The sequence below is a fragment of the Vanessa cardui genome, chromosome 12 (assembly GCF_905220365.1).
Source record: "Vanessa cardui chromosome 12, ilVanCard2.1, whole genome shotgun sequence".
NCBI lineage: Eukaryota > Metazoa > Arthropoda > Insecta > Lepidoptera > Nymphalidae > Vanessa > Vanessa cardui.
This window is the reverse complement of record NC_061134.1, coordinates 2,104,244-2,131,339: the sequence shown is the minus strand read 5'-3', so window position 1 is coordinate 2,131,339 and position 27,096 is coordinate 2,104,244. Positions and strand designations below refer to the sequence as shown.

Below are 27,096 nucleotides of genomic sequence, written 5' to 3'. Positions count from 1 at the left end.
TTTTAATTAAGTAACGAAATAGCTATCTGAAATTAAGTGGTCACCACCGACCATAGATGTTGGCACTATAACGAAATCTTCATACATCAACAATGCGCCACCAGCACGATGTAAGGTTTTTTGTGTCCAAAAAGAAATCTCAAAAAAACTCAAATTGCTTTATTCAATATAGAAGCATCACACTTACTTATTGATTGTCAAATAAACACTACCACCGGTTCGGAAAAAGGAACACCCTGACCTGAGTAGAACCCAGGTGCTTATAACCTGGGAAACTAAAATCTTACATTCCTTGTGCCTTTAGTTACAGTGACTCACTCTTTAAATCGTAACCCAACAACTACAAATATCAACAACGACCTATAATTTCCCATTTGGGTTAAGGGCTCCTCTACCTTTTAAGGATAAGGTTCGGAATATATTCCACCACGCTGTGGTGGAACCGACCGACTCCAAATATAATAATAATTATAACTACGTTATATAATCGTAAATCGACTTTTAAGTAGTCTTATGTTTTTGATTTCATTTCACTTAGGAGGACTCTAAAAAATATTTTGAAACCGCAATTGTTTTTATATTATTAGCACATTCAATATCATCTCGGTAAATGGCATGCCCTAATACAAAATGGTTCATACAGCAAAATAAAACAAAAATTATAGAAGTATCAAATATATATAATTAATTATGTATTTAATCCCTCACAAAAAAGGAATATCAAACATTACAATTCATCCTTAATATTCGCATGGAACATTTCATTCTCGACAAAACCAAGGCTGTCCCAGAATTTAGTTTGACCGAAATCGGAGCTCGTCTTCATTTCTATTTTGTTCGGTCCGGCTATTTCGAGGTAGTTCAATTCAGGTGCGCCAGGCTTAACCGGTAACCATTCCGGTCCGTTCGCTATTTTTGGTACTCTGTAAGCATATAAGTACTATATCAATATGAGGGAAATACATATGTAAGGGTAATTATTTAAATGCGCATTTATTCAAAAGTTAGGCAGGTTAGACAGAAAATCCATTCAAATGAAGTATTTTTTGCGCGGCGCGATGTTAACGTGCAAAGGTGACGGGCGATTGACAGCAAACACTCGCGCCAGTAGGATTGAGCCGAAAGATAACTATTACAAATATTTTTACGTATTTTCGGTACATTTGTTTTTTGGCTAGGTCCCCAAAAACTTTTGATACTGATCAATTTGACGACCTCCGTGGTCGAGTGGTGTGTACACCGGTTTTCATGGGTACGCCACTCCGATTTCCCGGGTTCGATTCCCGGTCGAGTCAATGTAAATTATCATTAGTTTTCTATGTGGTCTGGGTGTTTGTGGTACAGTCGTTACTTCTGATTTTCCATAACACAAGTGCTCTAGCTACTTACATTGGGATCAAAACAATTCCCTTTATAAGACCTAGTAATGGCTTAATTGTAGTAATTTAATATTTATAGCGTTCTTGTTAAACCCTCTCCTACTAACAAACGAAATTTCGAGACCTAAAGATCTGATTATTGTAACCATCAGATCATGTTTCAGACAATTTACAAAAATCTTCAGCTAATCAATCATTGAGTTAGAGAGAGAGAGAATTATAGAAAACAGGACAAATTGAGATTGAATATACTTATTATGATTTATTTGGATCGTCAAAAGATAATTATTTTAAACTAAACTCTAGTTCAATATTTCAAAGTTAAGTCCAGCGATAAATTGGATTCAAGCAAATATTGGAACATGTCCCAGAGGCATAGTAAATATTAGTTAAAGCCTATGGACGATTGTAGCTATTTATTTAAAGGTAGCCTGAACATTTCTAACAACAATATATAATATACACGGTACATATACCAAAATAACATTTTTTTTACAATTTTTGTTTGTCGGTCCGTTTGTTACGGCTTATCTCTGGAATGGCTAGACATATTATGACGGGGCTTTCAGAGGCAAACAGCTGATGCAATAAGGGATAACTTAAATTATATTCCGGTCAAATTAGTCCAAAAAAGAGAAGTTAAGTTACATACATTTCCAACAAGCTAAAAAAAAGTAAGTAATTTTTATGGAGAATTTTATAAGCATAAATTTTTAACAAAAGTAATTTTGCGATTAAACTTACTGTTTTCCTGAAAATCTTGAAAATCAAATTATTTCGGGATTTTCGACCTTTGACTTCAAATAAAGAAAACAGGTACTGGAATGATTCGGAACTTCTGAATATTATTTATAATTATGTTTAAACAAGTCAAAACTTTTTCAGCTTGTTGTAAATATATGTAGCTTCGAATGTCTAAATTGACCATGCTATGAAATGAATAACTTCTTTGTTTAATTCGTTTGAATTGAATTGGAGTGCACAGTCGCGGGCACAGCTAGTTTTAAGATAAAAATGTATTACCCTGTTGTCATGTAACCGTAGATGACGTCGATAAGTTTGTTCCTCATGTTGACATCTTCATTGTTCTCGCTGAGTATATACTTGAAAATTGCTAACACGTCATCTGCATGGCTCACACCTATATCAAAAAAAAAACTACATAGTCGCAACATCGCGTATTTTACAAATGAGTATGTGTGTGTGTGTAATTTCATATGAAGCCTTAATATTTTTCTGCCTACATTTTGTTAGCACTTCGTATACATGCATTTGACGGATTTTGAGTGGTCATTGATACTTAAACACCATAGGGCAACTCGAAAAGGAAACTAAATTAAAAAGCGACCAGACATTTGATACTGTTTAAGTCAATTAATAATCATTAATACAATAATTAGAGATATATGCAGAACAGTATATATTAATTAGGAATATTAGCTTACCGTAGTTATTATCGTTGTTGGCCATTAAATTTGACAAACTGTATTGTCCACGATATGTATAACGGTACAAGTATGTTGGCTGGTGGGAACGTTGGGCGTGGATTTGAGCCAACTTGCCAACGTGCGCCACGAAGAGACGATCTCCGAGAGCCTGAACAAATTGTTGTACATGTACAGCAGTGAGATTGGAATTTGATACAAATTCAAGTTTAACGAGGGTTCCGTTGAGAGGGTTCATACTATGAAGTTGAGTTAAGAAGTTACTCGAATCAAGTTGTAACCATAATTAATTGTAAGTTTTCAGGCATTAAATTGGCGCCCAAAACTAGTACGGCTATACGCGTTGAGTGAGTCAAAAACATTTCTTTCATGTTGAACATTCTCTCTAATTCTACAGTAATATCAACATATGTATTACATTTATTTATTTTTTACACAATAATAATTTACTATAATCATTAAATATGTATATATATTGAATTAGTAAATTCCTAAATAGTTACTTGAACCAGCTGTGGGAAAGTCTCCTGGCTGACAGGCTTGCCTCCCAAGTAGTGTTGTTTGATCTTATTTGCGACGGCGGATCTCAATTCCAAGGGCAGAGTGTCGTTGTATTCAAATATACTGGATGCGAGATATTCCCATCTCGATTCCAACTCTGGTAGAAGGCTTGGATCCGTTTGATACGCTGGTCAAAGAAAAAAGAATAGGAAAAATCTTAAGCAATATATTTTTATTATGTCTTCATAATTTTATAGTTCAGTGGTTTAAATTTATTATTTATGATAAAAAGGAGAAATTAGTCAATTAAAACATCCATTCATTCATAATACCTGCGGCAGGATACAATCCTTCCTCAGAAGTGACCGAGGTGATGAGAGGAACTGGTCTCATGTATCCAGACTGGCTGGCGATGTACGGGTAATGGCTCAGGAATGGGTCTCTTGTACCGGGAACTTCGACGGTTGGTGTAAATGGCGTGAACATGTGGACTTTCCATTCCTGTAATAGTTTTATAACATAGTTTAATGGGAATCTGATGGTACGATAAGGTAGGCTAACTTTTTTACCATTAAATTTAAAGGATTCCTTACATCACCAAAACGCCACCATTCTAAAGAATTCAGATGTTATATATCTTAAAAACTGTGTATTTAAAACTGCCCGCCCCGGCTTAGCACGAGTAAAATATTTATAATGAAAATACTACCAATAATTTGGTTGCTTAAGACATCCCATTAGATACGTATCAGTGTTTCTTTACTATACAAAAAAATTGTTTTTATCTCTTTCCTCTATTGTCAGTGTATTATATACAAAAATATTAGTCTCGAATCAATATATCTATTAAAAAGAACCGCATCACAATTTATTCGTACATAGTGAAACACAGCGGTACGTGAATTTGTTTTATACTATGTAATGATGATAATGCTTAACTTACTTACTTCACAGTATTACCTACAAAGATGGCTACGAATCCATACAACATAATACATTAATTTAACGATGTCAGTATTTGTTTAAATGTATAGTGTGTTAAAGAAGTTAATCTTTCTTTTATTCTTGCAAATTGTTCCAATGTAGACAGACGTATTTTGAAGTAGAAAATACTTAAATATGCGCATAGTAATGTGACTTAGTTCTAAATCTATTTAGTTTGGTACTGTTTCGGATCTAGTTAATCCTTTTACGTAATATTGGTCCAACTGGCGTTGATGCAGGAACAACAGATTAATCTATACATTTAGATTCTATTTTCGTATTATATTTATTTATATTGTTTTAAAAGTTTTAGATTATCTAATTATTCTTTATTAATCAGCCGATTTAGGAAAAAATATTAAAATTTAAATATTTATTAAAAATTTTAAGAATTAAAAAAAAACGAATTAGATTATTGTACTGAGTACACATGTTTATTTCTTGTCCAAATAGTCAGAACTGCGATTCAACAGCGAAATTCTGCTTGTATTTTAGCCAACTTTTAACGCGATCATGATTTGAACAATAATAATACAAGTTATTAACTATTTATTTAAAAAAAAATCACTCAAATTCAATAAACCAAGCAGCCGTTTAAAATTCCTTAGAATAAAAGTTTCGCCAAGCCAAGAACTTGGCTGCAAATTGCATTTGGTACTTGAAAGATTTAAGCCTTAAGTTCTGAAGCTGAAATTTAGAATGAAGCATTTCTTAATATTGGTCTCCAAAATTATAAGGGTGACAAAGTTCCTAAATTCCGAAATCAGATTTTTTTAATCAGGATATATTTAATATATATGTGGGTCTGTTTTTATCTGATGTTTAGTTGGATGTTTGACCAATGTTCAATTAAGATACATCAAAAAACATCAGAACTATACCCGGTCCTATTAGGGGGCAACCGGATAGGACTTGGTAGAGTGATGTGGTAAGATATTCTGCAAGTCCGTCAAGGTGGTGGGCTAACCGTCATGTGACAGGGACATATCATCTCAGTTCCAAAGGTTGGTGGTGTATTGGTTAAGTAAATAATAGTAACAATTTAATATCAGTGAAAGTCAGTCAGTGTCTGTGGGCAGTGATAACCACTTATCATCACCTGCTATCACCACTCACCTGCCGATGCCATAAACATGACTTTGTATATACAACGGAGAAGATTTTTATATTTAACTCGTCGCACGTACTACAGTACATCAAATCCGATATCGTTCAACCTATCGTTATATATTAACGAAAATCAAGCAAGGAGAATTTCTGTTTATATAATTATATATTTTGTTCACAAACAATGCACTTTTTATATCACGTTAGACACCTCATCGTTTATCATATTGAGATCATATATTTGTGTATGTATGCTCAGATATAATCTCAAAAAAATGTGTCGGGCTTAGGGGTCTAGTAAGGGGTCTTATACTCACCATCATTTCTATTTGGGCATTGACGATGACTTCCCCTGGTCTGTATTTAAGGCAATCAGCCATCTCTCGACTGTTGCCAGTAGGACAGCCCACGATGGCGGCTAGAGCCTTTGCCTTTTGAGCTGGTTTCAATGCATGGGTCCAAGAAGAGAGAGCTGACCCGCTGAAGGCAATACCACGATGGAATGTGCCTATAGAAACATTTATATCCTTAAGTCTTTCATATATATAACTAACATCCGCCTGCAGTTTCACCCACGTATTACTCTTTGCAAGTGTTTCTATTCTGAGTTTATTCTAAAACTGTTCAGACAATTTCTCGAACATCCAAATTTTTCATTCATAATATTAGTAGTATTAAACCCTCAATCTCTAACAACAGGATGTATTACGTACTTTTTGAAATTGAATACTACCCACAATACCTGTTAGCAAGGAATAATTGATATTCCAATTTTATCATCCAGACAACGACACCTTTACAAGGCATCAAAATCGAACTTTTACTATGTCTAGTGGTATAGGGCTGCACACGGACCGTTGTTTTAAGAGCGCTTGGACGATAATTTTTGGTACGTATTCTTGAGGAAGAGTCTAGATGGCCCAGTGGTTAGAACGCGTGCATCTTAACCGACGATTACGGGTTCAAACCCAGGCAAGCACCGCTGATTCATGTGCTTAATTTGTCTTTATAATTCATCTCGTGCTCAGCGGTGAAGGAAAACATCGTGAGGAAACCTGCATGTGACAAATTTCATAGAAATTCTGCCACATGTGTATTCCACCAACCCGCATTGGAACAGCGTGGTGGAATATGTTCCAAACCTTCTTCTCAAAGGGAGAGGAGGCCTCTGGCCCAGCAGTGGGAATTTACAGGCTGTTGTTGTTGTTGTATTCTTGAGGAATTGTCAACTTTGTTAATATATTACTTTAAAAATTATCTCATAAGCTACAATGACTCGCTTAATTATACAGAGCTTGTAACTCATGACAAATATTATAATCTAGTGGTAAAGTTGGTTTGATTAAACGCTAGAGTTGTTGAATTTATGATACGTTACACTGTGTAATTATTTAAATAGTTCTTAGTGTAAATGGATAAAAGGTTTTAAGATTATTTACATTGTTACAATTAAAGGTCGTTGGCCTTTTTTACAATGCACTCTTGGACAAGGATTGTTTGCTGTTTACACTATGTTTTCCGTTAAATTAATATATGATTATAAAATGAAAAACTTCAATAAACAAAAGAATAAAACAGCGTTAGCTTACATTAAAGTCAGAATTAATTAATATTGTGTCAGAATCCATTTTGTTTTTACCATAAAGGAGAATGCCCAATAATAGTATCGCAAAAAATCTTCTTGTGTCTCTTTTTTATAAACTTAGTTATTATAAAGTAAAATTAAACAAATTATTTTAAATATGATGACATTATAATATCTCCGGATAACTTCAAAGCAAAAAAAAAGTAGTTGTTTCGTCTACATTGTATATTTATAAAATCGATCAACTCAGTCCGATTATGATGACGTTGCGAGTTTCGATTCTTATTTTTAAAATTAATTTCCAATATACATATAATAGAACTTTTTACATTTTATCTAAAAATACTTAAAATATGCATAACACTATTATAATATATGCAATATGCATTAAAAAGACTTTTTGTTTATATAGATACAATTTATAAACAGATAATTAATAAATAAATAATCGATAACTAAATCGATAATAACTTTTTCTTCTGTCTGGCAGCACCAGTAATATGTCACTCAGTAACTGTTTTCATTGTTTGTTTTAAGCTCGTGGTAATATTTTAGTACGTGTATAACAGCATTGGTGTTAGTATAAGCTAAAGTGATTGTGAGGCTGAGACTCCTTTGCTTTAGTTATACTTTTAATCCTTGCAGAGTTTACCTTGTGACTTATAATTTAACCACAGTGATTGTGAACGACGTGAAAACCCACCTGTCACTTCATCAGAGAAACGGCAATTAAACCAAGAGATCAGCAGGCGCGTACGTTTAATGATGTAAATGCACCAGCCCAATTTTTAGATAACATTTTTGAAGAATATTGTTATATTTTTGAAGAATATAAATGATTAATATGAAATAAAATAATTTTTGTATATTGCCTAATTGTTTTATTTCTCTCTCTCTCTCTCCATCTGACTCTTTCTCTTTCATTCTTTCAACAGCTGTCACTGCTGGGCTTATTTTCAAACCATAGCGTACCTTAATATAGATTTAACAACTACTTTTATTTTATTAATAATACTTTTATATTTATTAATTCCGGAGTTTTAGCCATGTTGTTTTATTTTTATATGTTTATGTAGCATTATCACTATAAAATAAACATGAATTAAAGTTGACACAAAATTTTTTGTGGCGATACTAAAGTCCATAGTATTTTGGGCATTCTCCTTTCTTAATTAAATTTACGTCTTTATAATTATTTTACTTTTACTGCAAAACCAGAACTAAGTATTATATAAACTTACTAAATAGGTATAGAAACTTCATTTAATATACGTATTACTTCGAATCTCGTCGCGAAGTGTCGTCACATAAAACAGTCCAAATAGTTACAACTGTATTTTTTGGGCACGAGTTGCCAAAAATTGGAGTCCTGACCTAATCTAGAAGTAGGAACACTTCTATTACTGATCTATATACAATATAAATAGCTTGTTATTCAAAATTTATAAACAATATTCTATGACTTTTTAAAGTCTAAGAAGTAAATATTAATAAACAGCTTCACATATTCCATACGCTTTATAATAATTACATTATATTATGACTTACTGAATCTTTAGTTGAAACCCGACCAGCGGTTATAGAATTAAAATACAACACTAATACTCTCAAAGTTCAGGCAAAGATTTGCTAACGACAAAACGGCATTTTTCGCAATTCTTAAATTCGTCCTGTATAAAATAGATGAATTTCGATCAATGACATCGAGTCAATTTAGTTCGTTACTCGTCATATATGGTTGAAATATAATTCTATGTACGTACGTGCTGCAAAGACACGTACATTATCAATGCTCCAGACAGACCCCCATTGTCTTGGTATCAAACGTTTAAACAGCTTCTCCAAACAAACCGTATCTTTAATCTACCTATCGTAAACACTTTACGGTGCATTGACTGCGTCATTGGTCCGGGGTCTAGGTTTAAAGGCTACAGATGTATTGTTATCGAGTTTCGGTCGGACTATTAAAGCTGTAATGCCGTAAAAGAAGAACTGAATGGATAAATTACATTAACTATTATTTTTGACGACCTCCGTGGTACACCGGTTTTATGGGTACACACGTACACTCCGAGTTCCTGGGTTCGATTCCCGGAGTTTTTCTATTTTGTATTGGGTCTGGGTGATTGTGGTAACGTCGTTACTTCTGATTATTCATAACACAAGTGCTTTAGCTAATTACATTTGTAATGTATGTGATGCTATCCAATATTTATTTATTTATCATTTACAAAAGATTAACATTGAACTTACCCTTAGAAAGCGGTGATAGGTAGTGATAGTGTACACTCGCGCCACCGGCAGAGCAACCAGTGAGGGTTACGCTCTGGGGGTCACCGCCGAACATCATGATGTTATCTCTAACCCACTTCAGGGCGAAGGCTTGGTCCTTCAGCCCAGCGTTACCCGGGATAACTTCGTCACCAGTACTGAGGAAACCTATGTTTAGATAGATAAAGATAATTAAATAATTTAAACTTATAAATTAAAGTTTAGATTAGTTAGTAATCCCATCGTCAAATATCAACACTTTATGGCTTAGTAGCATAACAAATTAGTTCCTCAAGTTGTTGGCATATTGACAATGTCAGGGGTCATTGGCTAGGTGTTTCTATTGTCTTTTAAAGTCTTGTTTCCTATTATTAATCGGTAATTCCATCGGCAAATATCAACTCTTTGTATTGATGTATTATCGTATGCGGAATGAGTGAGTCAGTATCACTACAGGATCCATTGACATAATATCTTATCTAACTAATATAACCATCTGAAGGTTGAAGGCATATTGACATTGGGGTAGGTGTTACTAAGGTCGTATCTATTAAAAAAATTATAGCGCGGCAGACTAGCAACACCTCTTTTTACCACTTATTAGGTGTTTTCCAATTTATGTTTGCAAAGAAGAATAATACAATTTATATTTTGTAAATTGAGTTTGATATTTTGTATATATACTTTATAACTTATATTTAAATTCGAATATTTATAAACCCTCTCGGCTATTAAAATAGTTAGTTTCCTAGAAATGTTCCTCTTGAAAATAATTACAAATTTAGATGAAAAGTACATTACGTACTCACCCTTAATTTGCATTTTATGAGCGCTTGTAATTATGAATAGCGTTCCTCTCCATTTGGTAAGTCTTCAGGAGATTTAAGATAAAATAGTTTAACACATATAATTATGACGATAACACGGCTTCTGGTCTGTTTACTTATAATTTAAACCTTATTTTCTTAATGCACAAGAAAAATAATAAGAACTAGCATACTGTTTAATATCTACTTTTTAAATTGATTAACTGATATACACCGCATATTCTGAGCTGGTGGATTTACCAAGATGTAATTCTACAGGGTTATTCCTCATGATATCTATGTAGATTCATCTCTTAAATGGGTTATGTTTGTAAAGACATTCGTCCTGTTTGTTGTTAGAAATAAGAAAGTCTAAAAAGTTCAGTAACAAAAAAACTGCAACAGCGCTTTGTAAAAATCACCACAGAAGGGAATGATTATAAAGTTGGTCTTTTTTAAGGTTTAAATATGGTAATCGGTAAAGTTGTTACAGCGTTTTTTTAAATTCCTGACCTGATAGGGGAAATAATGGGTAGGATAATGTATCATAACTCAGGTTAAATAAGGGCATGGGATGGAAGCGGATTATGCATTAGATCTTTAAAATTAGGCAACAGATTTGGATTGTATGTAATGCATAGACAATATAGAAAAAAGAAACACTGATAATTTTAGAACTTTCTAATGTTATGTCGTGTGAATATCAGCATTGCACCCTTGCGAAGCCGGGGCGTAGTGTGTAATATTTAAAAAAAATCCGGTGTTTTTTTCTAATAAACATTTTCAGCGGGATATTCCATCTGGTTTACGTTAAATAATAATTATCATCGAGGTTCTGAATGTCGTATCGATACCGCAAACCCACAAACTGCAACGGTGTAATATTTTAACATCTTCGAACGTATTCAGTTATGTACTCTGTTTGTGTCAACCAAACAACCAACTTGCTTTGGTCGAGTTATAATCATCATAACACAAGTGTGATAAGATAACAATTACAAGAGTTGTGAAGTTCTTCATTGTTCTGTGTTAAGTATCTGCTATTCGAGGCTGAGGTACTTATGAGTTAAGCACCTCGTTCAGGTTAATTCGTGTCAATAACTAAGCTTATGTAATGATTAGTTTTGTTGGTTTGCGAATCGAAAGGAAGTGAGCTACAAGTGGACACGATATTTCCCAAGGGATGATTCATATTAATAGTGCCAACGTTTAAAGCGATGACCACTTACTCCTGGTATTTGCCAGTTTGACAATCTACTTTATTTATACAAAAATGTAAAAAAAAGGAATACATCGCGAAAAACCATTCTCCAAGCTTTGTCCGCAAGAGGCCATCTTAATATTATCACCATCTCCTCTCCTCTCGATTCCGATGGTGATAAAAATCATTGACGAGGCTTAAGATTAAGGTGTGACGCCCAGATTTTATGCACCCCTTTAAACTAGTTTAAGACGGGCCTTATGTGATGTGGGTATGTGATCTAGACCTGACTCATAGATCCAGTAACTACCTTATAATTGTGTTTGCATTGAACTACCGTATTAAAGGATTATGGTATTAAGACAATAAGATATTGCATCCGTGTTTACACCCCTGTAAATTGTAATTGATGAGTGTATTAATGATTGTAATTTTACATTACATTATGTCGTATTTTTATCATAAAATTTAATTGGTTAAATGCTTAGTATGATGTTGTAGGACGTTATAGGACATTAAAATATATCTTGTAAATCATTCACAAGAATATTATTTTTTATACATTCATGTATCTCACCTAGTGGTCCAAGGCGGTAGTTCAAAGTCACCACTACCATGTCCCGATCTATCAAATGCGACGCGTCGTACAGCGATCCAGTACCATACATAAACGCACCGCCATGGATGAACACCAACACCGGTAATAAGGCTGCAGGGCTCAATTTTGGCGTGTGAACGTTTACGAACAAACAATCTTCACTACCTGAAAAAAGAAACAATACATTTCTAAGTAAATAAGGCACCTAATGATAAGTAACCATACTGGACACAGTGTGTCCGAAGAATATCTGATCTGGCACAAAGCCCAACCAAGAAATTTATACTGATTACATTCAATAATGTCTCCAGATTGCTTTAATCGAGTTAAAGAATATTTCAATATTTTTATTAAGAATCTCCAATACATTATGCATGGTGCAATAACATTTTAAAATTTATTTTCTCCTTTTTTACAGAAGACTACAACAAGCATAATTATCAATTCAATGGAAGATTAGCGTCCGTGCGTATAGTTTTACGACTTTATACAAAAGTGTATCTTGTACTTTCGTATATCAAATCAACTGCAACAGAAAAAAATCAGTATTGAACTAGATACCCGTTAAGCGACGTTGTAAGTAAGACCGTTGTCGTCAAGATACAACGTCTTATGTTAAAAATTGTAATATAAACTCTACACTGTTGCCAGAACGTAAATAGAAGCATAGAGCATTGTAAAGGAGAATCATAAACTCGTGAGGTAAGCTCGTATTGTATTCGAGTTGAATAGAATTTCGCGTATGGTAATTTAAAGCTGAACATCCTGCGAGTCAGCGCTGTTAGCTCGATGAAAATATATTGAACGACGTTTGCCATTTTATTCGAAGCGCGAATGACATCGGGATGGACGGCGTCACGGGAGCGTGACGCATTGCAGCGGAAATTGTTCGGTCATAGAAGCAGCGCCCGCAGCGCCGCGAAGCGACACCTATCGATTGAGCGCCGTGGGGTGACGCGATCCATCTTAATGTGGACATCCCGGAACAGAGCCTAAGATAGAGATCTCGTAAAACATAAATGCCATTAATTATGTAGCCAGCTAGTCGAGTAAATATTCCACTATTTTGCTTCATCAATGCGAATTTAAATAAAAAATATAATGTTGTAAATTTAAAATATAATCGTTGGAAGTGTCAGTGTCAGGTATAATATTGGTATTGGAAGGCAAAAGCTATTTCTAGCATTCTTTCTGCATTCTTTGACAGCTGTCTTGCGTGAGAAGCGTATTGAAAAGCGCAGGCAGCATGAGAATAATTTAATAAATTCTCGTATGATTTTGTTTTTCAGTTTGATCGAGGAGCTATAGCATACTATACATATATTCAGTGGACTATTGTCCTAAGCTAAATATGTGGAAGGAAGGGTAAACGGTTAAAATAAGTAGTTGAATTTGTTTTTAGACAAAAGTAATGTATGTTTCTACTGAGATTGGTTATGGCCGTCTGGGTGATACCACCCATTCGTCATGTACATACATTACATAATTCTAAAATAACTCTGGTTCAATAACTCTTGTACCAAACAACAGAAAATGAAACAACAAAAAAAAATAGCAAATAACTTATTCATTTCATAATTGGAAAAGTTAAACCATTAATATTGTCATTATTACTTACCAACTTAACGGCTTTTGAAGCCAAATATTTTGAAATAACGAGTATAGTTGAAATTTGTTTTGACGTAAAGGTATACATATAAATATTCTGGCTGGCTTAAAATGCGCAGAAAAATCACGAACCAGGATGTGCCCCAAAATTAAAACCCGTTTTATTTTTCTCAAAATCATTTGCAGCGTTTATTGTGTCGTTAATCTTTAAAAAAATTTGCTCTTTTATGTTTGCGCAAGCTACGCTCTTATACACACGCACGCTTAACAACGCAAACCGGTTTGCACGAGCAAGCGAAGAGATACTTGATCTGGTGATTAACCTCGCATCCCATAGGAACAATAAATAAACAACGGCAGCAAACACAGTCATCAGTTTAATTAATTGAGCGTATAATGAAAACAGATAAATATTATTCGTGTATCAATTAACTACTCGATAAAGATGGTGGATTGTTGATTTACAAAGCTATTAATGAAGCCATCTTAATTATTATGACACATCGTTGATTAGGACGGCAATATGTATGTCGGTTTTTTCCGTAATATATCTATATTTTTATGATTAATATAATTTTATTAGGTTACTTTGATAATTTTGTATGTAATTAGTGGTAGGGCTATGGAGTATGACCGTGATGCACAAGCATGTCTAAGGTTGTGTTCTAGATTGATCAGTAAATAAGCCAGTGTAATTGAAAGTACATGAGCATAACTTTTATTTCCCTAGGTTAGTGACTGACTTTTGGTGATTTATACGCAGTGGGGATCACTAATCGTCAGTAACCTATTTGGTAGTTTGTCTATGTGTAGCAAATAATTAAAGAAATACTTTTTTTACTCGAGCATCCTTGATTCTTTATATTTTATCCGCCCAATAGGTATGGATTACTGCCATTAAATAATATAAAGATATAAATGTATTGTGTAGTTTTAATAGGGATATTCTAATACAAAAACTATAAAACTAATTATTTTTGAAATTGGATGTCAAAAAAGTTTTAATTATTTTTCCATATTTCGACAAAGTTACAAGTGATGTCACTAGCGGACTATAGATTGTACAAGATGTCTTAGTTTACCACCATTGCACTTTTACCGTCTTTATTTCGCCTCTAATGCTGCCAACACACTACAAAAACATTTGGCCCGTGAACGACGTTTAAAGCTCTGCAATTTTATTACATTTGTAGTATTAGTTTCCGCGTTGTTGACACGTCAAATCTATTGTTACAGTTATAATATTTATGTCACTTTGTTTCAATAGTGATTTTTGAGCTGAATTACTGTGTGTAGGTATTTAAAGCCATTTTAAAAAAAGAAGGACATTCACAATTCGGTTGTATGTTTGTATGTTACAAACATAATCACCTGATCACCAACTAACCACCATAAATCGTTTTGGAAAATCTTCGGGATGAAAATTTTTATGCGCTTGAATTTTTAATAAATTATTTTCGATAATTCTTAATATTGAATTTAAAATAATTTTCTCTGAGTATATTTTGTGAATATTTCACAGCGACTGTACAAGTCCGTAAGCTACAGCTAATTTGGGAACAAACCAGCATATAGCATAGAAGAAAATCTGATACGATAGGAAACATTTCAGACTACACGTGCTTTCCATTCCAAAGCATGTGAGTATAAAACCTATAGCACTACAAATTTCCAGATAACGGGCTGCCAATGTCAATTTCTTGAAAGAAGCATTTACTTTATTTTACTCGTCCAACTCTGGTTGAAACCAAGATCCAGAATATTCGTCGCTGAAGCTATTGTGTTTGACATCTGCGATACGCTAATATTGGCATAAACTACATCTGAAGTCCGGATAATACATTTCATTACTTGTTTAAACACTGTCTAAAATATCAACGCATACCCTTCGTTATTTCTCTAACGCCTTCTCTCAGAAATCCAAAACGTTAGCGATAATTAATTGTTATAGATTTAATTACTCAATATATATCTGTCTCGTTCTTTACATTGAATTCAATACGATAGGACGAGATAAATCTCCTTTCATTTAAAAGCAAACTGAAAAAAATCTCCTTCCATATTAAAATTTGACATGAAAATTCCCAATCTCCTGGGGTTTGACTCAGCACCGTGTTTCACCACTGAGCCGTCTTTGCCTAACAACAAACAATCATGAATTTATTATTTTTCATATTTAAAGAAGAAGCCGTGAAATATAAGTAATTATAACAAACAAACCGAAACACAATCGCGTGTAATCGAGTCCGAAATTGTGAGCCGAATATAAATGACGTTCAAGTTGATTGATTTGATTCGCATTTGTTCGATTCGATTGACTATTACTGTTTTTGACAGGCCAGTTCAGGAGGTTAGAAGTCAAATCATTAAATTAATAAAAAATAAAGAAAAATATTTTGTCTATTCCAATGAAATCAAATTGTCCGTACGTAATATCGACGAAACTGTTATGGGAATTTAGAAGTTAATGTCTTATAGTATTTTACTGATTGATTGTTAAATTAATAATTTTTAGTTAAATGTTACATTAGTCTGAAATATTTTAGTGTTTGTAAACAGTTGTTATGTTGAGTGAATAAGTCTACCCACCCATTTTTGTTATAAAAGTCCTAGCGCCCGCCGGTATCGAAGGCTTATTCTACTTTATATATGAATAAATCAGAGAAGATTATTTCTTGAGTTTAATTTCATAATACCGAGGATGGTTAAAGATCGAAACCCTGAAACTCGTGACGTCAGCAATGCTGACGTGATGTTTTTAAAAACGAGATCGGACATGCTTCTCCGATATACATATAGTATAAAACAAAGTCGCTTACCGCTATCGTTCCCTGTGAACGCTTAGATCTTAAAAATTACGCAACGGATTTTGATTCGGTTTTTTTTATAGATAGAGCGATTCGAGAGAAAGGTTTATATATGTTGATAATTTTGATAGTTACTAATGTAATGTCCTAAATAAACAAATTCTGTAGTATTTAGTATTAGTATCGCACCCGAGGTCGGGACGGGTCGCTAGTTGAAGGTATATTAATCCCAAACCCTAGGTATTACACAATATAGCTAATTTATTAGCAAATTGCATAAAATACGTAAATCTATGGTTTGTTTACCTTTATTCCGACTTCTATTGGAATATGTCATACACCAATTATGTAATTCCAAGTTTACAAAAATATTGTTTTTGATTATAAAATTATTAAGCGAATTTAGGTTCAGTTTACGAACGGCTGACAGCTCTGTGTGGCATGTTTAAAACTTACGAAACACAGCTGTTTTTTGAGGAGGCAACTTTAAGGCAGATCTTAAGACGCTCTGGTTTCAGGACGACAATACGCCCATATAGTCACGCGCTCGCCTGAACGAGCGAGGAACGATGGAGCTTTGTATTTTATACGACCAATTAGAAGTGTTGCTAAACGAAGCCGTCTTCGGTAATCTATTTTCAGTAGACGAACGTTATAGAAAGGGTTACACGTGACCAGATTTAGGTATATGGAAGAATGGTAAACAAAGCAAGTTATTTAGGTCTAATTTAAATAATTCAAATTTGATATACATTTTGCTAAGAGCCGAGATGGCCCAGTGGTTAGAACGCATGCATCTTAACCGATGATTGCGGCTTCAAACCCAGGCAAGCACCACTACATACATATATGTATATGTGTTTAATTTGTGTTTATAATACATCTCGTGCTCGGCGGTGAAGGAAAACATTGTGAGGAATCCTGCATTTGTCTAATTTCATTGAAATTCTGCCACATGTGCATTCCACCAACCCGCATTGGAACAGCGTTGTGGATATGTTCCAAACCTCTCCTTAATGGAAGAGGAGGCCTAATCCTAGCAATGGGATTATAGGCTGTTACTTCACTACTTCATACATTTTGCTGGACTTACAGAGTTAGGCAAAAAGGCAAATATTCCTAATAGTAAGTGGTCTACACGGACGTCTTAAATAACATTACCCATGTCTTATATCGCCACGGTGTCAACGACCTCGAGAACTGAGATGTTATGTTTCTAGTCCTGTAATGACGCTACTTGGCACTACAATATATCTTTCCTACTCAGATGGGTTTGTTCAAAGTAGGCCGGTTGTACTTTGGTAGTAATTACGGTCTTATCTATATTAATATTTTAAATGTGAAAGTAACTCTATCTGTCTGTGTATCTGTCGCTCTTTCTGGACCAAAAGGCTGAAACGAATTTCATAAAATTTGGTATGATGCTCTAATATGAACTCCAAGAAAAGACAGGCTGCTTTTTTCCTAACACATGACACTAAGAACTAGCGCGCACTGGTAACTTTTGTCACGGTGACTGTTTCGTCACTCTTGTCGAGTCCATGAACATGTATGGAGGTGCTCGCACGTTACGACGTGACAATTGGGTGACACTTGTGTCTGCATCTGTACATATTCACGGATTTGACAAGAGTGACGAAACAGTCACCGTGACAAAAGTTACCAGTGAGCGCTAGGGCTAAAACACGACCGAAACCGCGGTCGACTATTAGTTTACATCCATGTCAGTAAATATGTCTGCGTTCTTTTACGATTTCCATATTTAAGAACCTCTTTCGACCTGTTTTAATATACTGATAAATATGTATGGATCAATGTATATTGATATATAGTGCATTTAGTCGAAATTAATAAAGCCGAATTCACATAAACAAATATATCACGCAGGCACTTAATAAAATGCCGCCGTTAAGGTATGTGTACACAAATTCTCATCAAATTCAGGGGTCGAAATATTTACATTGTTTTGACGAATATGAATTTTGTACTGAATTGTGTTTAATTTTTCAAGCTTGAAAAGTCGCCGAAATTGCCTTGGATTTTATTCAATGAAATTTAAATCTTTGTTAGTCTACTGACTTTACTATAAATCTGTAGTAGTAATGCGTTTTGCGTGTAAATTTCAGTTTAAATTTTCTATAAACTATATTTAAGGACATATTTTTATTAAGTCATCCTTTTATTCCGTGTTGAGGTTGGTTAATAAATTTAAGGAGTTTATACGAAAATGGAGAGGAGAAACGTGAACTTCTTTTAAAAGTCTTAGAGGAATACTTATTCCATAAATAGTTTGTTCTGGAATAAATTAAAATTTCACTTTATACTAGTGCGTTGAAATTTAACAAAAAAGTTATTGTTGGAGCCTAAGTAACACTTTAATACATCAGCTTTCTGTCAGTAAAAGACCGTATAAATGCGATCTAAACAATCCAGAGATTAGCCGGAAAAACAAACAGACACACAAAAATTGAAAAAAATATTATGTACCGCGTATACACAATTGCGTTTACTAAAAAGTGGCTTTTTTAATATTACAAACAGACACTCCAATTTTTTTATACGTATTTAATTTCTAGGTGAGTTCGTAATAGTGTTTATCGTAGGCATGTAAATATTTAATACGTAACTAATAGTGAATTTTAGTAATTATTGGCGTCAACAACCGGGTTCTTCCACCTTGGCCTAGGCCAGGGTTGGGTGCGGGCCTCGAGGCGAACCTCCTTGCCCGGGCTTTTCCTCTACGGTAGCCTGTGGCTACCGTGTCATTGATTTCTGACCCAAGGTCCTGGTTTCTGTCAGGGTCCATTTTTGGACCCGATGGCAATCTAGTTTAATTATCGGCGTCATCGGACTTCCAATTATATTTTTTATATCGACTCAATAGACGGCAGCACTGTACGGCGTGAAGTTCGTAGTAAGAACGAACATATATGCATTGGACAACATCACATACATTACTTTCGCGTTGTTGAAAAACAGAAGCAACGACAGTACTACAAATACCCAAGACAAAAAAGAAAACCAATGAACTTTTTCTACATCGACTTGGCCGGGAATCGAACCTGGGACCTCGGAGTGGCATACCGGTCACACTAGTCGACCACGGAGGTCGTTGTTATGCTATGCATAAGTAAAGTATTAAGAATACAAAGGTCTTAAGAATATCAAGTTATTTAAAATGAAATAAATGCTGAAAAATATGTAGATACGAATCCTTCATAAAACAAAAGTCCTTAATAAAACAAATAGTATCTATAAATAGATCACAAATTCTTACCAGTGATTGTTTTGAGGAAGGGTTCATATTGCAAGCAGCTTGAAAGAGGTCGGGAGGCGTCCCAAACTCCAGACCATGGCTTCATCTGCTGTGGTTCCTGTGGTATGGAAAACAATCATTAAATCGATATTATGTTACCATTCTATTAAGATGTATTATTATGTTGTTCTAAATGTCAATTTTCATGGCGATAACGGTTCAGATGACGACGCGCTGAAGCGCCAAGTGACTGAAGTAATAGTAAAAATAATTAGTAAGCTGAAGTGGCAGTGGGATGGTCATATTTGTCGTAGAACCGACAACCGTTGGGGGAGACGTGTTCTAGAGTGGAGACCGCGTCTCGGCAAACGTAGTGTAGGACGTCCTCGGGCAAGGTAGAGTGGCGATTTATGCAAGGGGGCGGGCAGGAGCTGGATACGAGTAGCCGCAGAAAGACCACGGTAGTCTGCACTTGGATAGGCCTATGTCCAAAAGTGAACAAAAACGGGCTGATGATGATGAAAAATCTTCATGTATCTTACATAAATGTGTTAGCATTCATGGTTATCAGTCAAACCATCTTAAATACACTCAAATATATATAATACTACTACTTAAGGGGTTCCGTACCGCTAAACGAAAAAAACCCTTATAAGTTCATTTAGGTGTCCGTTAAGGTCCTTCTCCTCAGCAGCGCATAAAGATATACGTTTAAAATGAATAATTGGTGGTACGATATCCCTCTGTACACATGACTTTTAACATGTTTGACAAATATCCACCGAATGTAAAATTTACGTGGGATTTTTGGTGCATATTAGAATAGGAAATATTTTTCCATAATTATACTGTGATGTTATATAAATAACTTAGAAAATATATAATAAGTAAAGAATATGTTAGTGTTGTATTAAAAATAGAAAAAATGTTTTTATTTGTGTTATGTATTTATTGTGTTGTGTTGCATTTGTGTAATTTGCTGTGTAGGAAAGTAATACATCGCGTTTCATTAACGAAGGATTTTGAGAGTTGAGAAACTTTAGTCATTTAAAGGAAGTTACAAGAAAGTTATTCGAAACTTTGCCTTTGTTGTATAATTGTTCGCCTCTACCGACTGCAATGTTTTTTTTTAAATATGGATGCAGAATATTTTTGGCTAAGGCATAAAAGGAACAGCCTAAAAATCCAACTTGGAGTTAAGGCTTTTCTTATATTGAGATAAGGGATGGAGGTTATTCCACTACGTTGTCTTAATGCAGGTTAGTGGAAACACTTGCAGCAAAATTTCATACAAATGGAGGATTTTTAACGATGTTTTCCTCCAGGAATTAAGATTAAATCTGTGATATATGACCCGGATATGAACTCGCTTTTTGTAATTAACAATGATTTCAGTTCTTTTTCATTGTTAGGAAAAAGATCTGTGATCAAATACATGAATACAGAAAAGTAACATTGCGAAGTTGCTATAATATTTAACAACAACAACAAAAACATTCCCACTGCTGGGCTAAAGGCCTCCTCTCCCTTTGAGGAGAAGGTTTGGAACATATTCCACCACGCTGTTCCAATGCGGGTTGGTGGAAAAATTAATTAAATATTTAAGTATACTGATAATAAAAAAATTGGGATTGTTTGAACATTTCTACATTGGTTCCTGCTTTCCTTATTTTTTATAACATTTAATCAAATGGCTCCTAAGCTTTATCATTTCAATCAATGGCGAGTTGTAGCTGGCAGTTGACTAAAATGTGGAAGTGTACTACAATTCAGTGCCAAGGCACAGTTTCTGGCAAATTACCAAAATCTGGTGAGTGTCTTCTTTATCCGATGTATTGCACACGAAAAGATCGGATCCCACACGTTTTTGAGACTTTAAACATACTGCGATTACAATGAATTCCAGTTGAATAAGGACAAAAATTTCGTCTATAATTTTTTTTTATGAAGGTGTGTTAATATATTTTTTCTTAAAATTTATTGAAACGAGAGTATAATAGCTACATGGGTATTATTAATATGTTATTAAAAAAATACGAAATCGAAATAGCAACAACTAACTTACTGCAACTTAAACTAAAAATGTTTAAAGGAAAAGGGTAATAAGCAATTAGACCGTCATACAATACATAATTAGTTGTTAAGTATTTTTCTGTAATATCTTCGCTAGGTTTATAATAAAGTGTCAAACTAGGAGTCTATAAATAATACACACACACACACACACACACACACACACACACACACACACACACACACACACACATGCACATGCGTACGCACACGCACACGCACATACACACACACAGCTGCGAACTCCGCCCCCTCTATATTGAGAAGAAATTTTGAAGCTTATTATATAAAGTGCAATATACATATAAATAAAGTTCCGGTAGCTTTTAAGAGTATTTTTTTTAATCATAAATTTTTAAATTATTAACCTATTATTTAATAGCTACTTTTAAACAATATTCCACATATTGATGATTACAAGATGGTAGTTGATTTTCATTTCGCGGAGGCGTATAGTACGACGCAACTTAGTATGTAGCATCGGTAAAATTCGTAAAACCGATCACATCCGAATTAAGTACGCTATACCAAATTATCAATATTTATTTCTCATGTGAATATGATCTTTACACAAACGTTATAATTTGTAATATTATGTGACCTTAATATATTCATCAATTTGACACATCGATTTACATGCTCTTGCTTTCTCCGGTTGAACTGTAAGTTGTGTCGTACTATACGAGCGTGTACTCGACTGCAGTGGGCGCTTCGGCCGAGTGCGCAACCACTGAGGTGACAGCGTTTGGTTTGGTTCAGTTGCAGCCTCACTCGTCGGTAATTGGAGACTCGCGGACGCTTTGTGTTGTCGGCTCATTTGTTTGTTTCCGAACTGTGTTTATTGTAACTTATGATTTAATTACGCGCTAGTTTACACTCACATTTTCATTCTTATTAACGTAAAAATAAAATGTTCTGTAAATGCTTTGTGACAAATTGTAGCAGTTTAGCCGCGTAGAACTTCGTTGCAAAAAAAGTCGTCTGATAAATTGATTGAGTTGATTTCTTTGGAAAATCTAGTAAAAAGTAACTACTCAGTTTCCAATCGGTTCTTCTTCTACAGCTAATATGACAACCAAACCCATAAAACGCGAGCGAAACCGCTTGCTACTGCAGTCAGTATATATGTAGGCAAAACAATTTACTACATGTCAGTCTGCCAAACGATTGATTGTTTTGGCTATTGACAACTTCTGTTGTTATTTTCCAAAAGTAGAAAATAATGTCCGTAACATTTCGTTTACATTCTGAACATTTTATAATATTTTAGAACAGTTAACTTGTTTATAAATTTAAAAACTCAACCATTTTTTTTTAATGAATCATAGATCAGTGATATGATTGTATTGTGTACATCGTTATGACTCGCTTTTTCTATGATATAGGTAGATTGATAGGCTTCATTGATATTGGCGTTTTAAGAAATACTAAAAATTCGATACACCACTAACCTTGGAAACTAAAATGTTATGTCCCCTGTGCATATAGTTACACTGGCTCAATACTACGTACTGATATTTGACGGCAAATTCGTCAAAGTCGTAAGATATTATCTTACGACTTTGACGAATTTTCACAAATCCACCAAGCAAAAGTTGTTTTTATTATTAAACTTAATTAATTGGTAAGCTTTTACAAAGCTAAGGGAAAATGTCAAAAAAAAAAGAAAACATAATATGAGAAAATAAGACACCCATTTATACGACAATTCAAGAATTTACTATAGACTTTATTCCATTATTGATAACTTGTTGAACAAACATTTGACTAAAATACAAAACAGTGAGATCAAAAGCTTTAGTTTAACGCTGTAATATTTTAGCCTATATAAATGGGTTTTATGTTCTACACAATCAAAAGCCCTAGATAAATCTCCGAATACGCGACTAGAATTTTGTGATTTCCCGTATTGTATCCATCAAAGAACTAGCTTTACAAACGTTTATTCGATTATTTAATAAATAAGATTCGTGGGAAAAAGAAAATTTAATAAATCAAAGTTTTGTGATAATTTTTTTTATGAGATTTTTTTTTAAACTTCCATTTTTATGGCTAACGTCTGTATGTCTGTATTCTGCCAAGATATAAATAATATATCTGCGATTTTACTCCGTCATCAGAGGTTGACTGCTAACGACAGTAACTTGTATACATAACAATATAATAATTAAAAACAATGAAAAACATATATAAATACCTTTAATTGAAAGAATATGTATATTATAATATGCATTAAAACATAATTTTATATAAGTAATTGAATCAAGAAACAAAACCGTAGATTAAGTTACTGTTTTATCTCCAACGGAAAGATTTAGGCCGCAGTGGTCAGAGGTTACTTTATTTCATAACGACAAAATACATTGTAAATATCAATGTCGGATTGGTGGTTTAGGTCAGCTTATAAATATTTATTAGTTAAATTTAAAAACAATGTTACAAACATATTTTAGGACAAATTTAGGACAGTTTAAATAAATAATAAATGTTTATTTCATCAATAACCAAGACAGTACAATAAAATCTCAAAGGTTGAGATTTTATTGTACTGACTACTTCTTTTGAGTGCCGTGAGCTCCCGTGCCAGAAGAAGTCGCTCTTCCTTAACACATTCACACTTTAATTCAAAGTTATAAGATGAAACAAGCTAAGAATTAAGAATTACAAAAATACATATATATATAATAGCTAAAGGTAGAGCGCGTTCGCGTGTGTGTCTCTCTCTGTATGTGTGTGTGTGTGTGTGTGTGTGTGTGTGTGTGTGTGTGTGTGTGTACGTGTGTGTGTGTGTGTGTGTGTGTATGTGTGTGTGTGTGTGTGTCTGTATGGCTAATTGTATAGATATCCAATCCAATCTACAAAACGTGATAAAGTAATAATTCAGTATCATCATAACTCAAACTTTTAAGCCACGCAATTATTTTCGGTTTACATTCGTGCAGAGTTAGAGGGTATATTTGTAGGATGTCATTGCATTTATTATACAAATGCGATGCAAGATACTGTAACTGTGATTGATTGTTTCTAATATTAATTTTTATATCCATTACAAAATCATAATAAATAAAAATTATTCAATATATATTTCATTTTCATCATTTTGCGATTATATTAAAGGTACTTAAATGTTATGATTTTTTTACTTTAATATAATATTATAAGGCAGACAAACTTAATACCGTGTACGCCAATGCTGTCAAAAATCCCGCCAAAACTTATATCCAAATTTCAAATACAGATACAAAATGTTACGTTCTTTGATAAATCGATTAACAAAATAAACATTCGATGGCAACAAATATAAAATAAAATTGCTCCGAAATGTATAGTACATAATATTTATTTGTCTACGAAGCAGTAAAAGTGATAAGAATCTTTACAATTATTTACTTCATATAATCATACAATCATAGATCATAGAGTGACCAATATAAACTATAAATAAATTAAGTTACATAAGAACTATTTACATTAAGAACAAATAAAAATTAAATTTATTCATTCTGCAAATCATGACAAAGGTGACAAAAATACTATTAGCATTCAAGCGTTGAATAGGCAGTTCAGATTATCAGAACATACATAAGTCAATGAACTTCAGAGATATGATTTCGGACTTATCTATGTATAATATTATGTATTTTTATCGTATGCTGATAAAAATGAATGTGTGATATTTATTAAATTAAATATAAAACTATAGCTTTTGCACAAACATAGAAATAAAGAGATTACGCTCTGGCTCATTTTTTTGCGTTCTGTGCTAAGTGCACAGAACGCAACGCACAGTTTCTCTTGAGAATAACTTCCGAAGCGGTAAATACACATTATCAACTACGTTACCTGTCAAAATTAAAATATATTTATAATTTACGGGCTATAATGTATAGGTATTTTATAGAATGGTATTAAACGTAACGCTACTGGTTTTGGAATGTTAATTCTACCGAAAAGGACCGGCAAACGTCTGGGAACTTACTCTTATGAGTAACTTCGGTTAGGATTAGTTAGGTTATAACAATGATTTTTTCGTTAAATTCAAACGCGCACGAATTCGCGGGCATATCTAGTATGTAGATATAAGCTTACTTAAGTTAAAAAGGATAAAAACATTATCGCTAGCTATGATCTATTGGGTTTACTTTGCTCGTAAGACGAGATAAGGCTATCGTCTGACCGTGGGGCTTACGTGCAGTATTTTCTAACCTTTATTGAACTTGTTATTATGCGTTTAACCTTACGATAGAATTATTACACAGTTCCACATAAACGATTATGCATATTATCTATTATTCTACATTTAAATCTGTTTTTTTTTTATGTTTAAGTTGGTACACCGTGTGATGGTGTAAGTGACAGCCATTAGTAGGTGGTAGGGCCCTTACATCATAAGTACATAACATCTTTGTTTATAAGGTTGGTAGCGCCTTGGCGATGTAAGGATTCGTTAATATTCCTTAGAACGGCAATGTCTATGGTGTGTGCAAGTGGTGACCACATTAGACAATGAATTTGCCCGTACGCCTAACTATTTAATATATAAAATAAATTTAATAAAAAAAATAATTAAAGGGTTTTTACTAAATATTATTTTGGTTTCTCTAAAGTTCGTTTATTATTAATTTTTTTAATTATTTAACTCAATGTTACTGTAAGGTAGATTTACTTTACTAGTGACGATAAATTCATTTTCGTTATAATAAATACTACCGTCATTTGTAATTTAAATTAAAAACTCGATTAGTTTTAAATATAAGTCGAGGTCTGCATTAGTAATTAATTAAGTTAAAATACACTAATTTGTCCATGATAGGCAAAACGTATTAAACAAACACGTTAACATTGTTTTAATTTCAGTTAATCCTTGCTATAATTAAAATGTTATTTAATTAAATTAATATATAAAATATAAAACCTTTTTGCTCAAAGTACGTACCCTAAACCTGTATTTGCCAAGTGGTGGACGAGCGTAAGGGATTCCATTGAAGCTCGCGAATTGCCGACCATTGGTGGAAACCTTCCACACGCCTTGCAATACACCGTGTCCGATTTTGACAGTCGGCTGCGGACCTTGGCTAGTCACGAATACCGCCAATGAGAGTAACAACAACAAATTTACACACGACATATTTCTGTACGGAAACGCGCGCACGCGCCGGTATCATCCGTCACACTAACTCTCAAGTCAGAACTATTTAGCGCAACCGGTTTATAGTAGTTATGTGTGTAATTATATATACAAGACATATGTTTTGACTTCGCGCGAGTTAAAATAAGGTTTCAAATAGTCTATACTTCTATACTTAAATAATATTATAAATATGAAAGTAACTCTGTCTGTCTGTCTGGCGCTCTGTCACGACTAAACTAATGGACCGAATTTGATGAAATTTCTTGTGAAGCAAATTTGAACTCCTAGCAAGGGCATAGGCTACATTTTTTTTAAATAAATATAAATATGAGACAACATCACAT

General features: G+C 33.8%; 1 protein-coding gene across 1 annotated transcript; it reads right to left on the bottom strand.

Moving 5' to 3' along the window:
- Window positions 1-659: 659 nt before the first annotated feature.
- Window positions 660-26,813, bottom strand: LOC124534284 (venom carboxylesterase-6-like). The gene is made up of 10 exons (XM_047110036.1): window positions 26,558-26,813; window positions 19,570-19,666; window positions 11,857-12,042; window positions 9,255-9,440; window positions 5,734-5,924; window positions 3,658-3,826; window positions 3,328-3,512; window positions 2,825-2,975; window positions 2,403-2,520; window positions 660-923 (listed from the first exon to the last, which is right to left on the bottom strand). Exons 1-10 carry the CDS (start codon window positions 26,747-26,749, stop codon window positions 728-730), a joined length of 1,671 nt encoding a protein of 556 aa, XP_046965992.1. The 5' UTR covers window positions 26,750-26,813; the 3' UTR covers window positions 660-727.
- Between the last annotated feature and the right edge of the window lie 283 nt (window positions 26,814-27,096).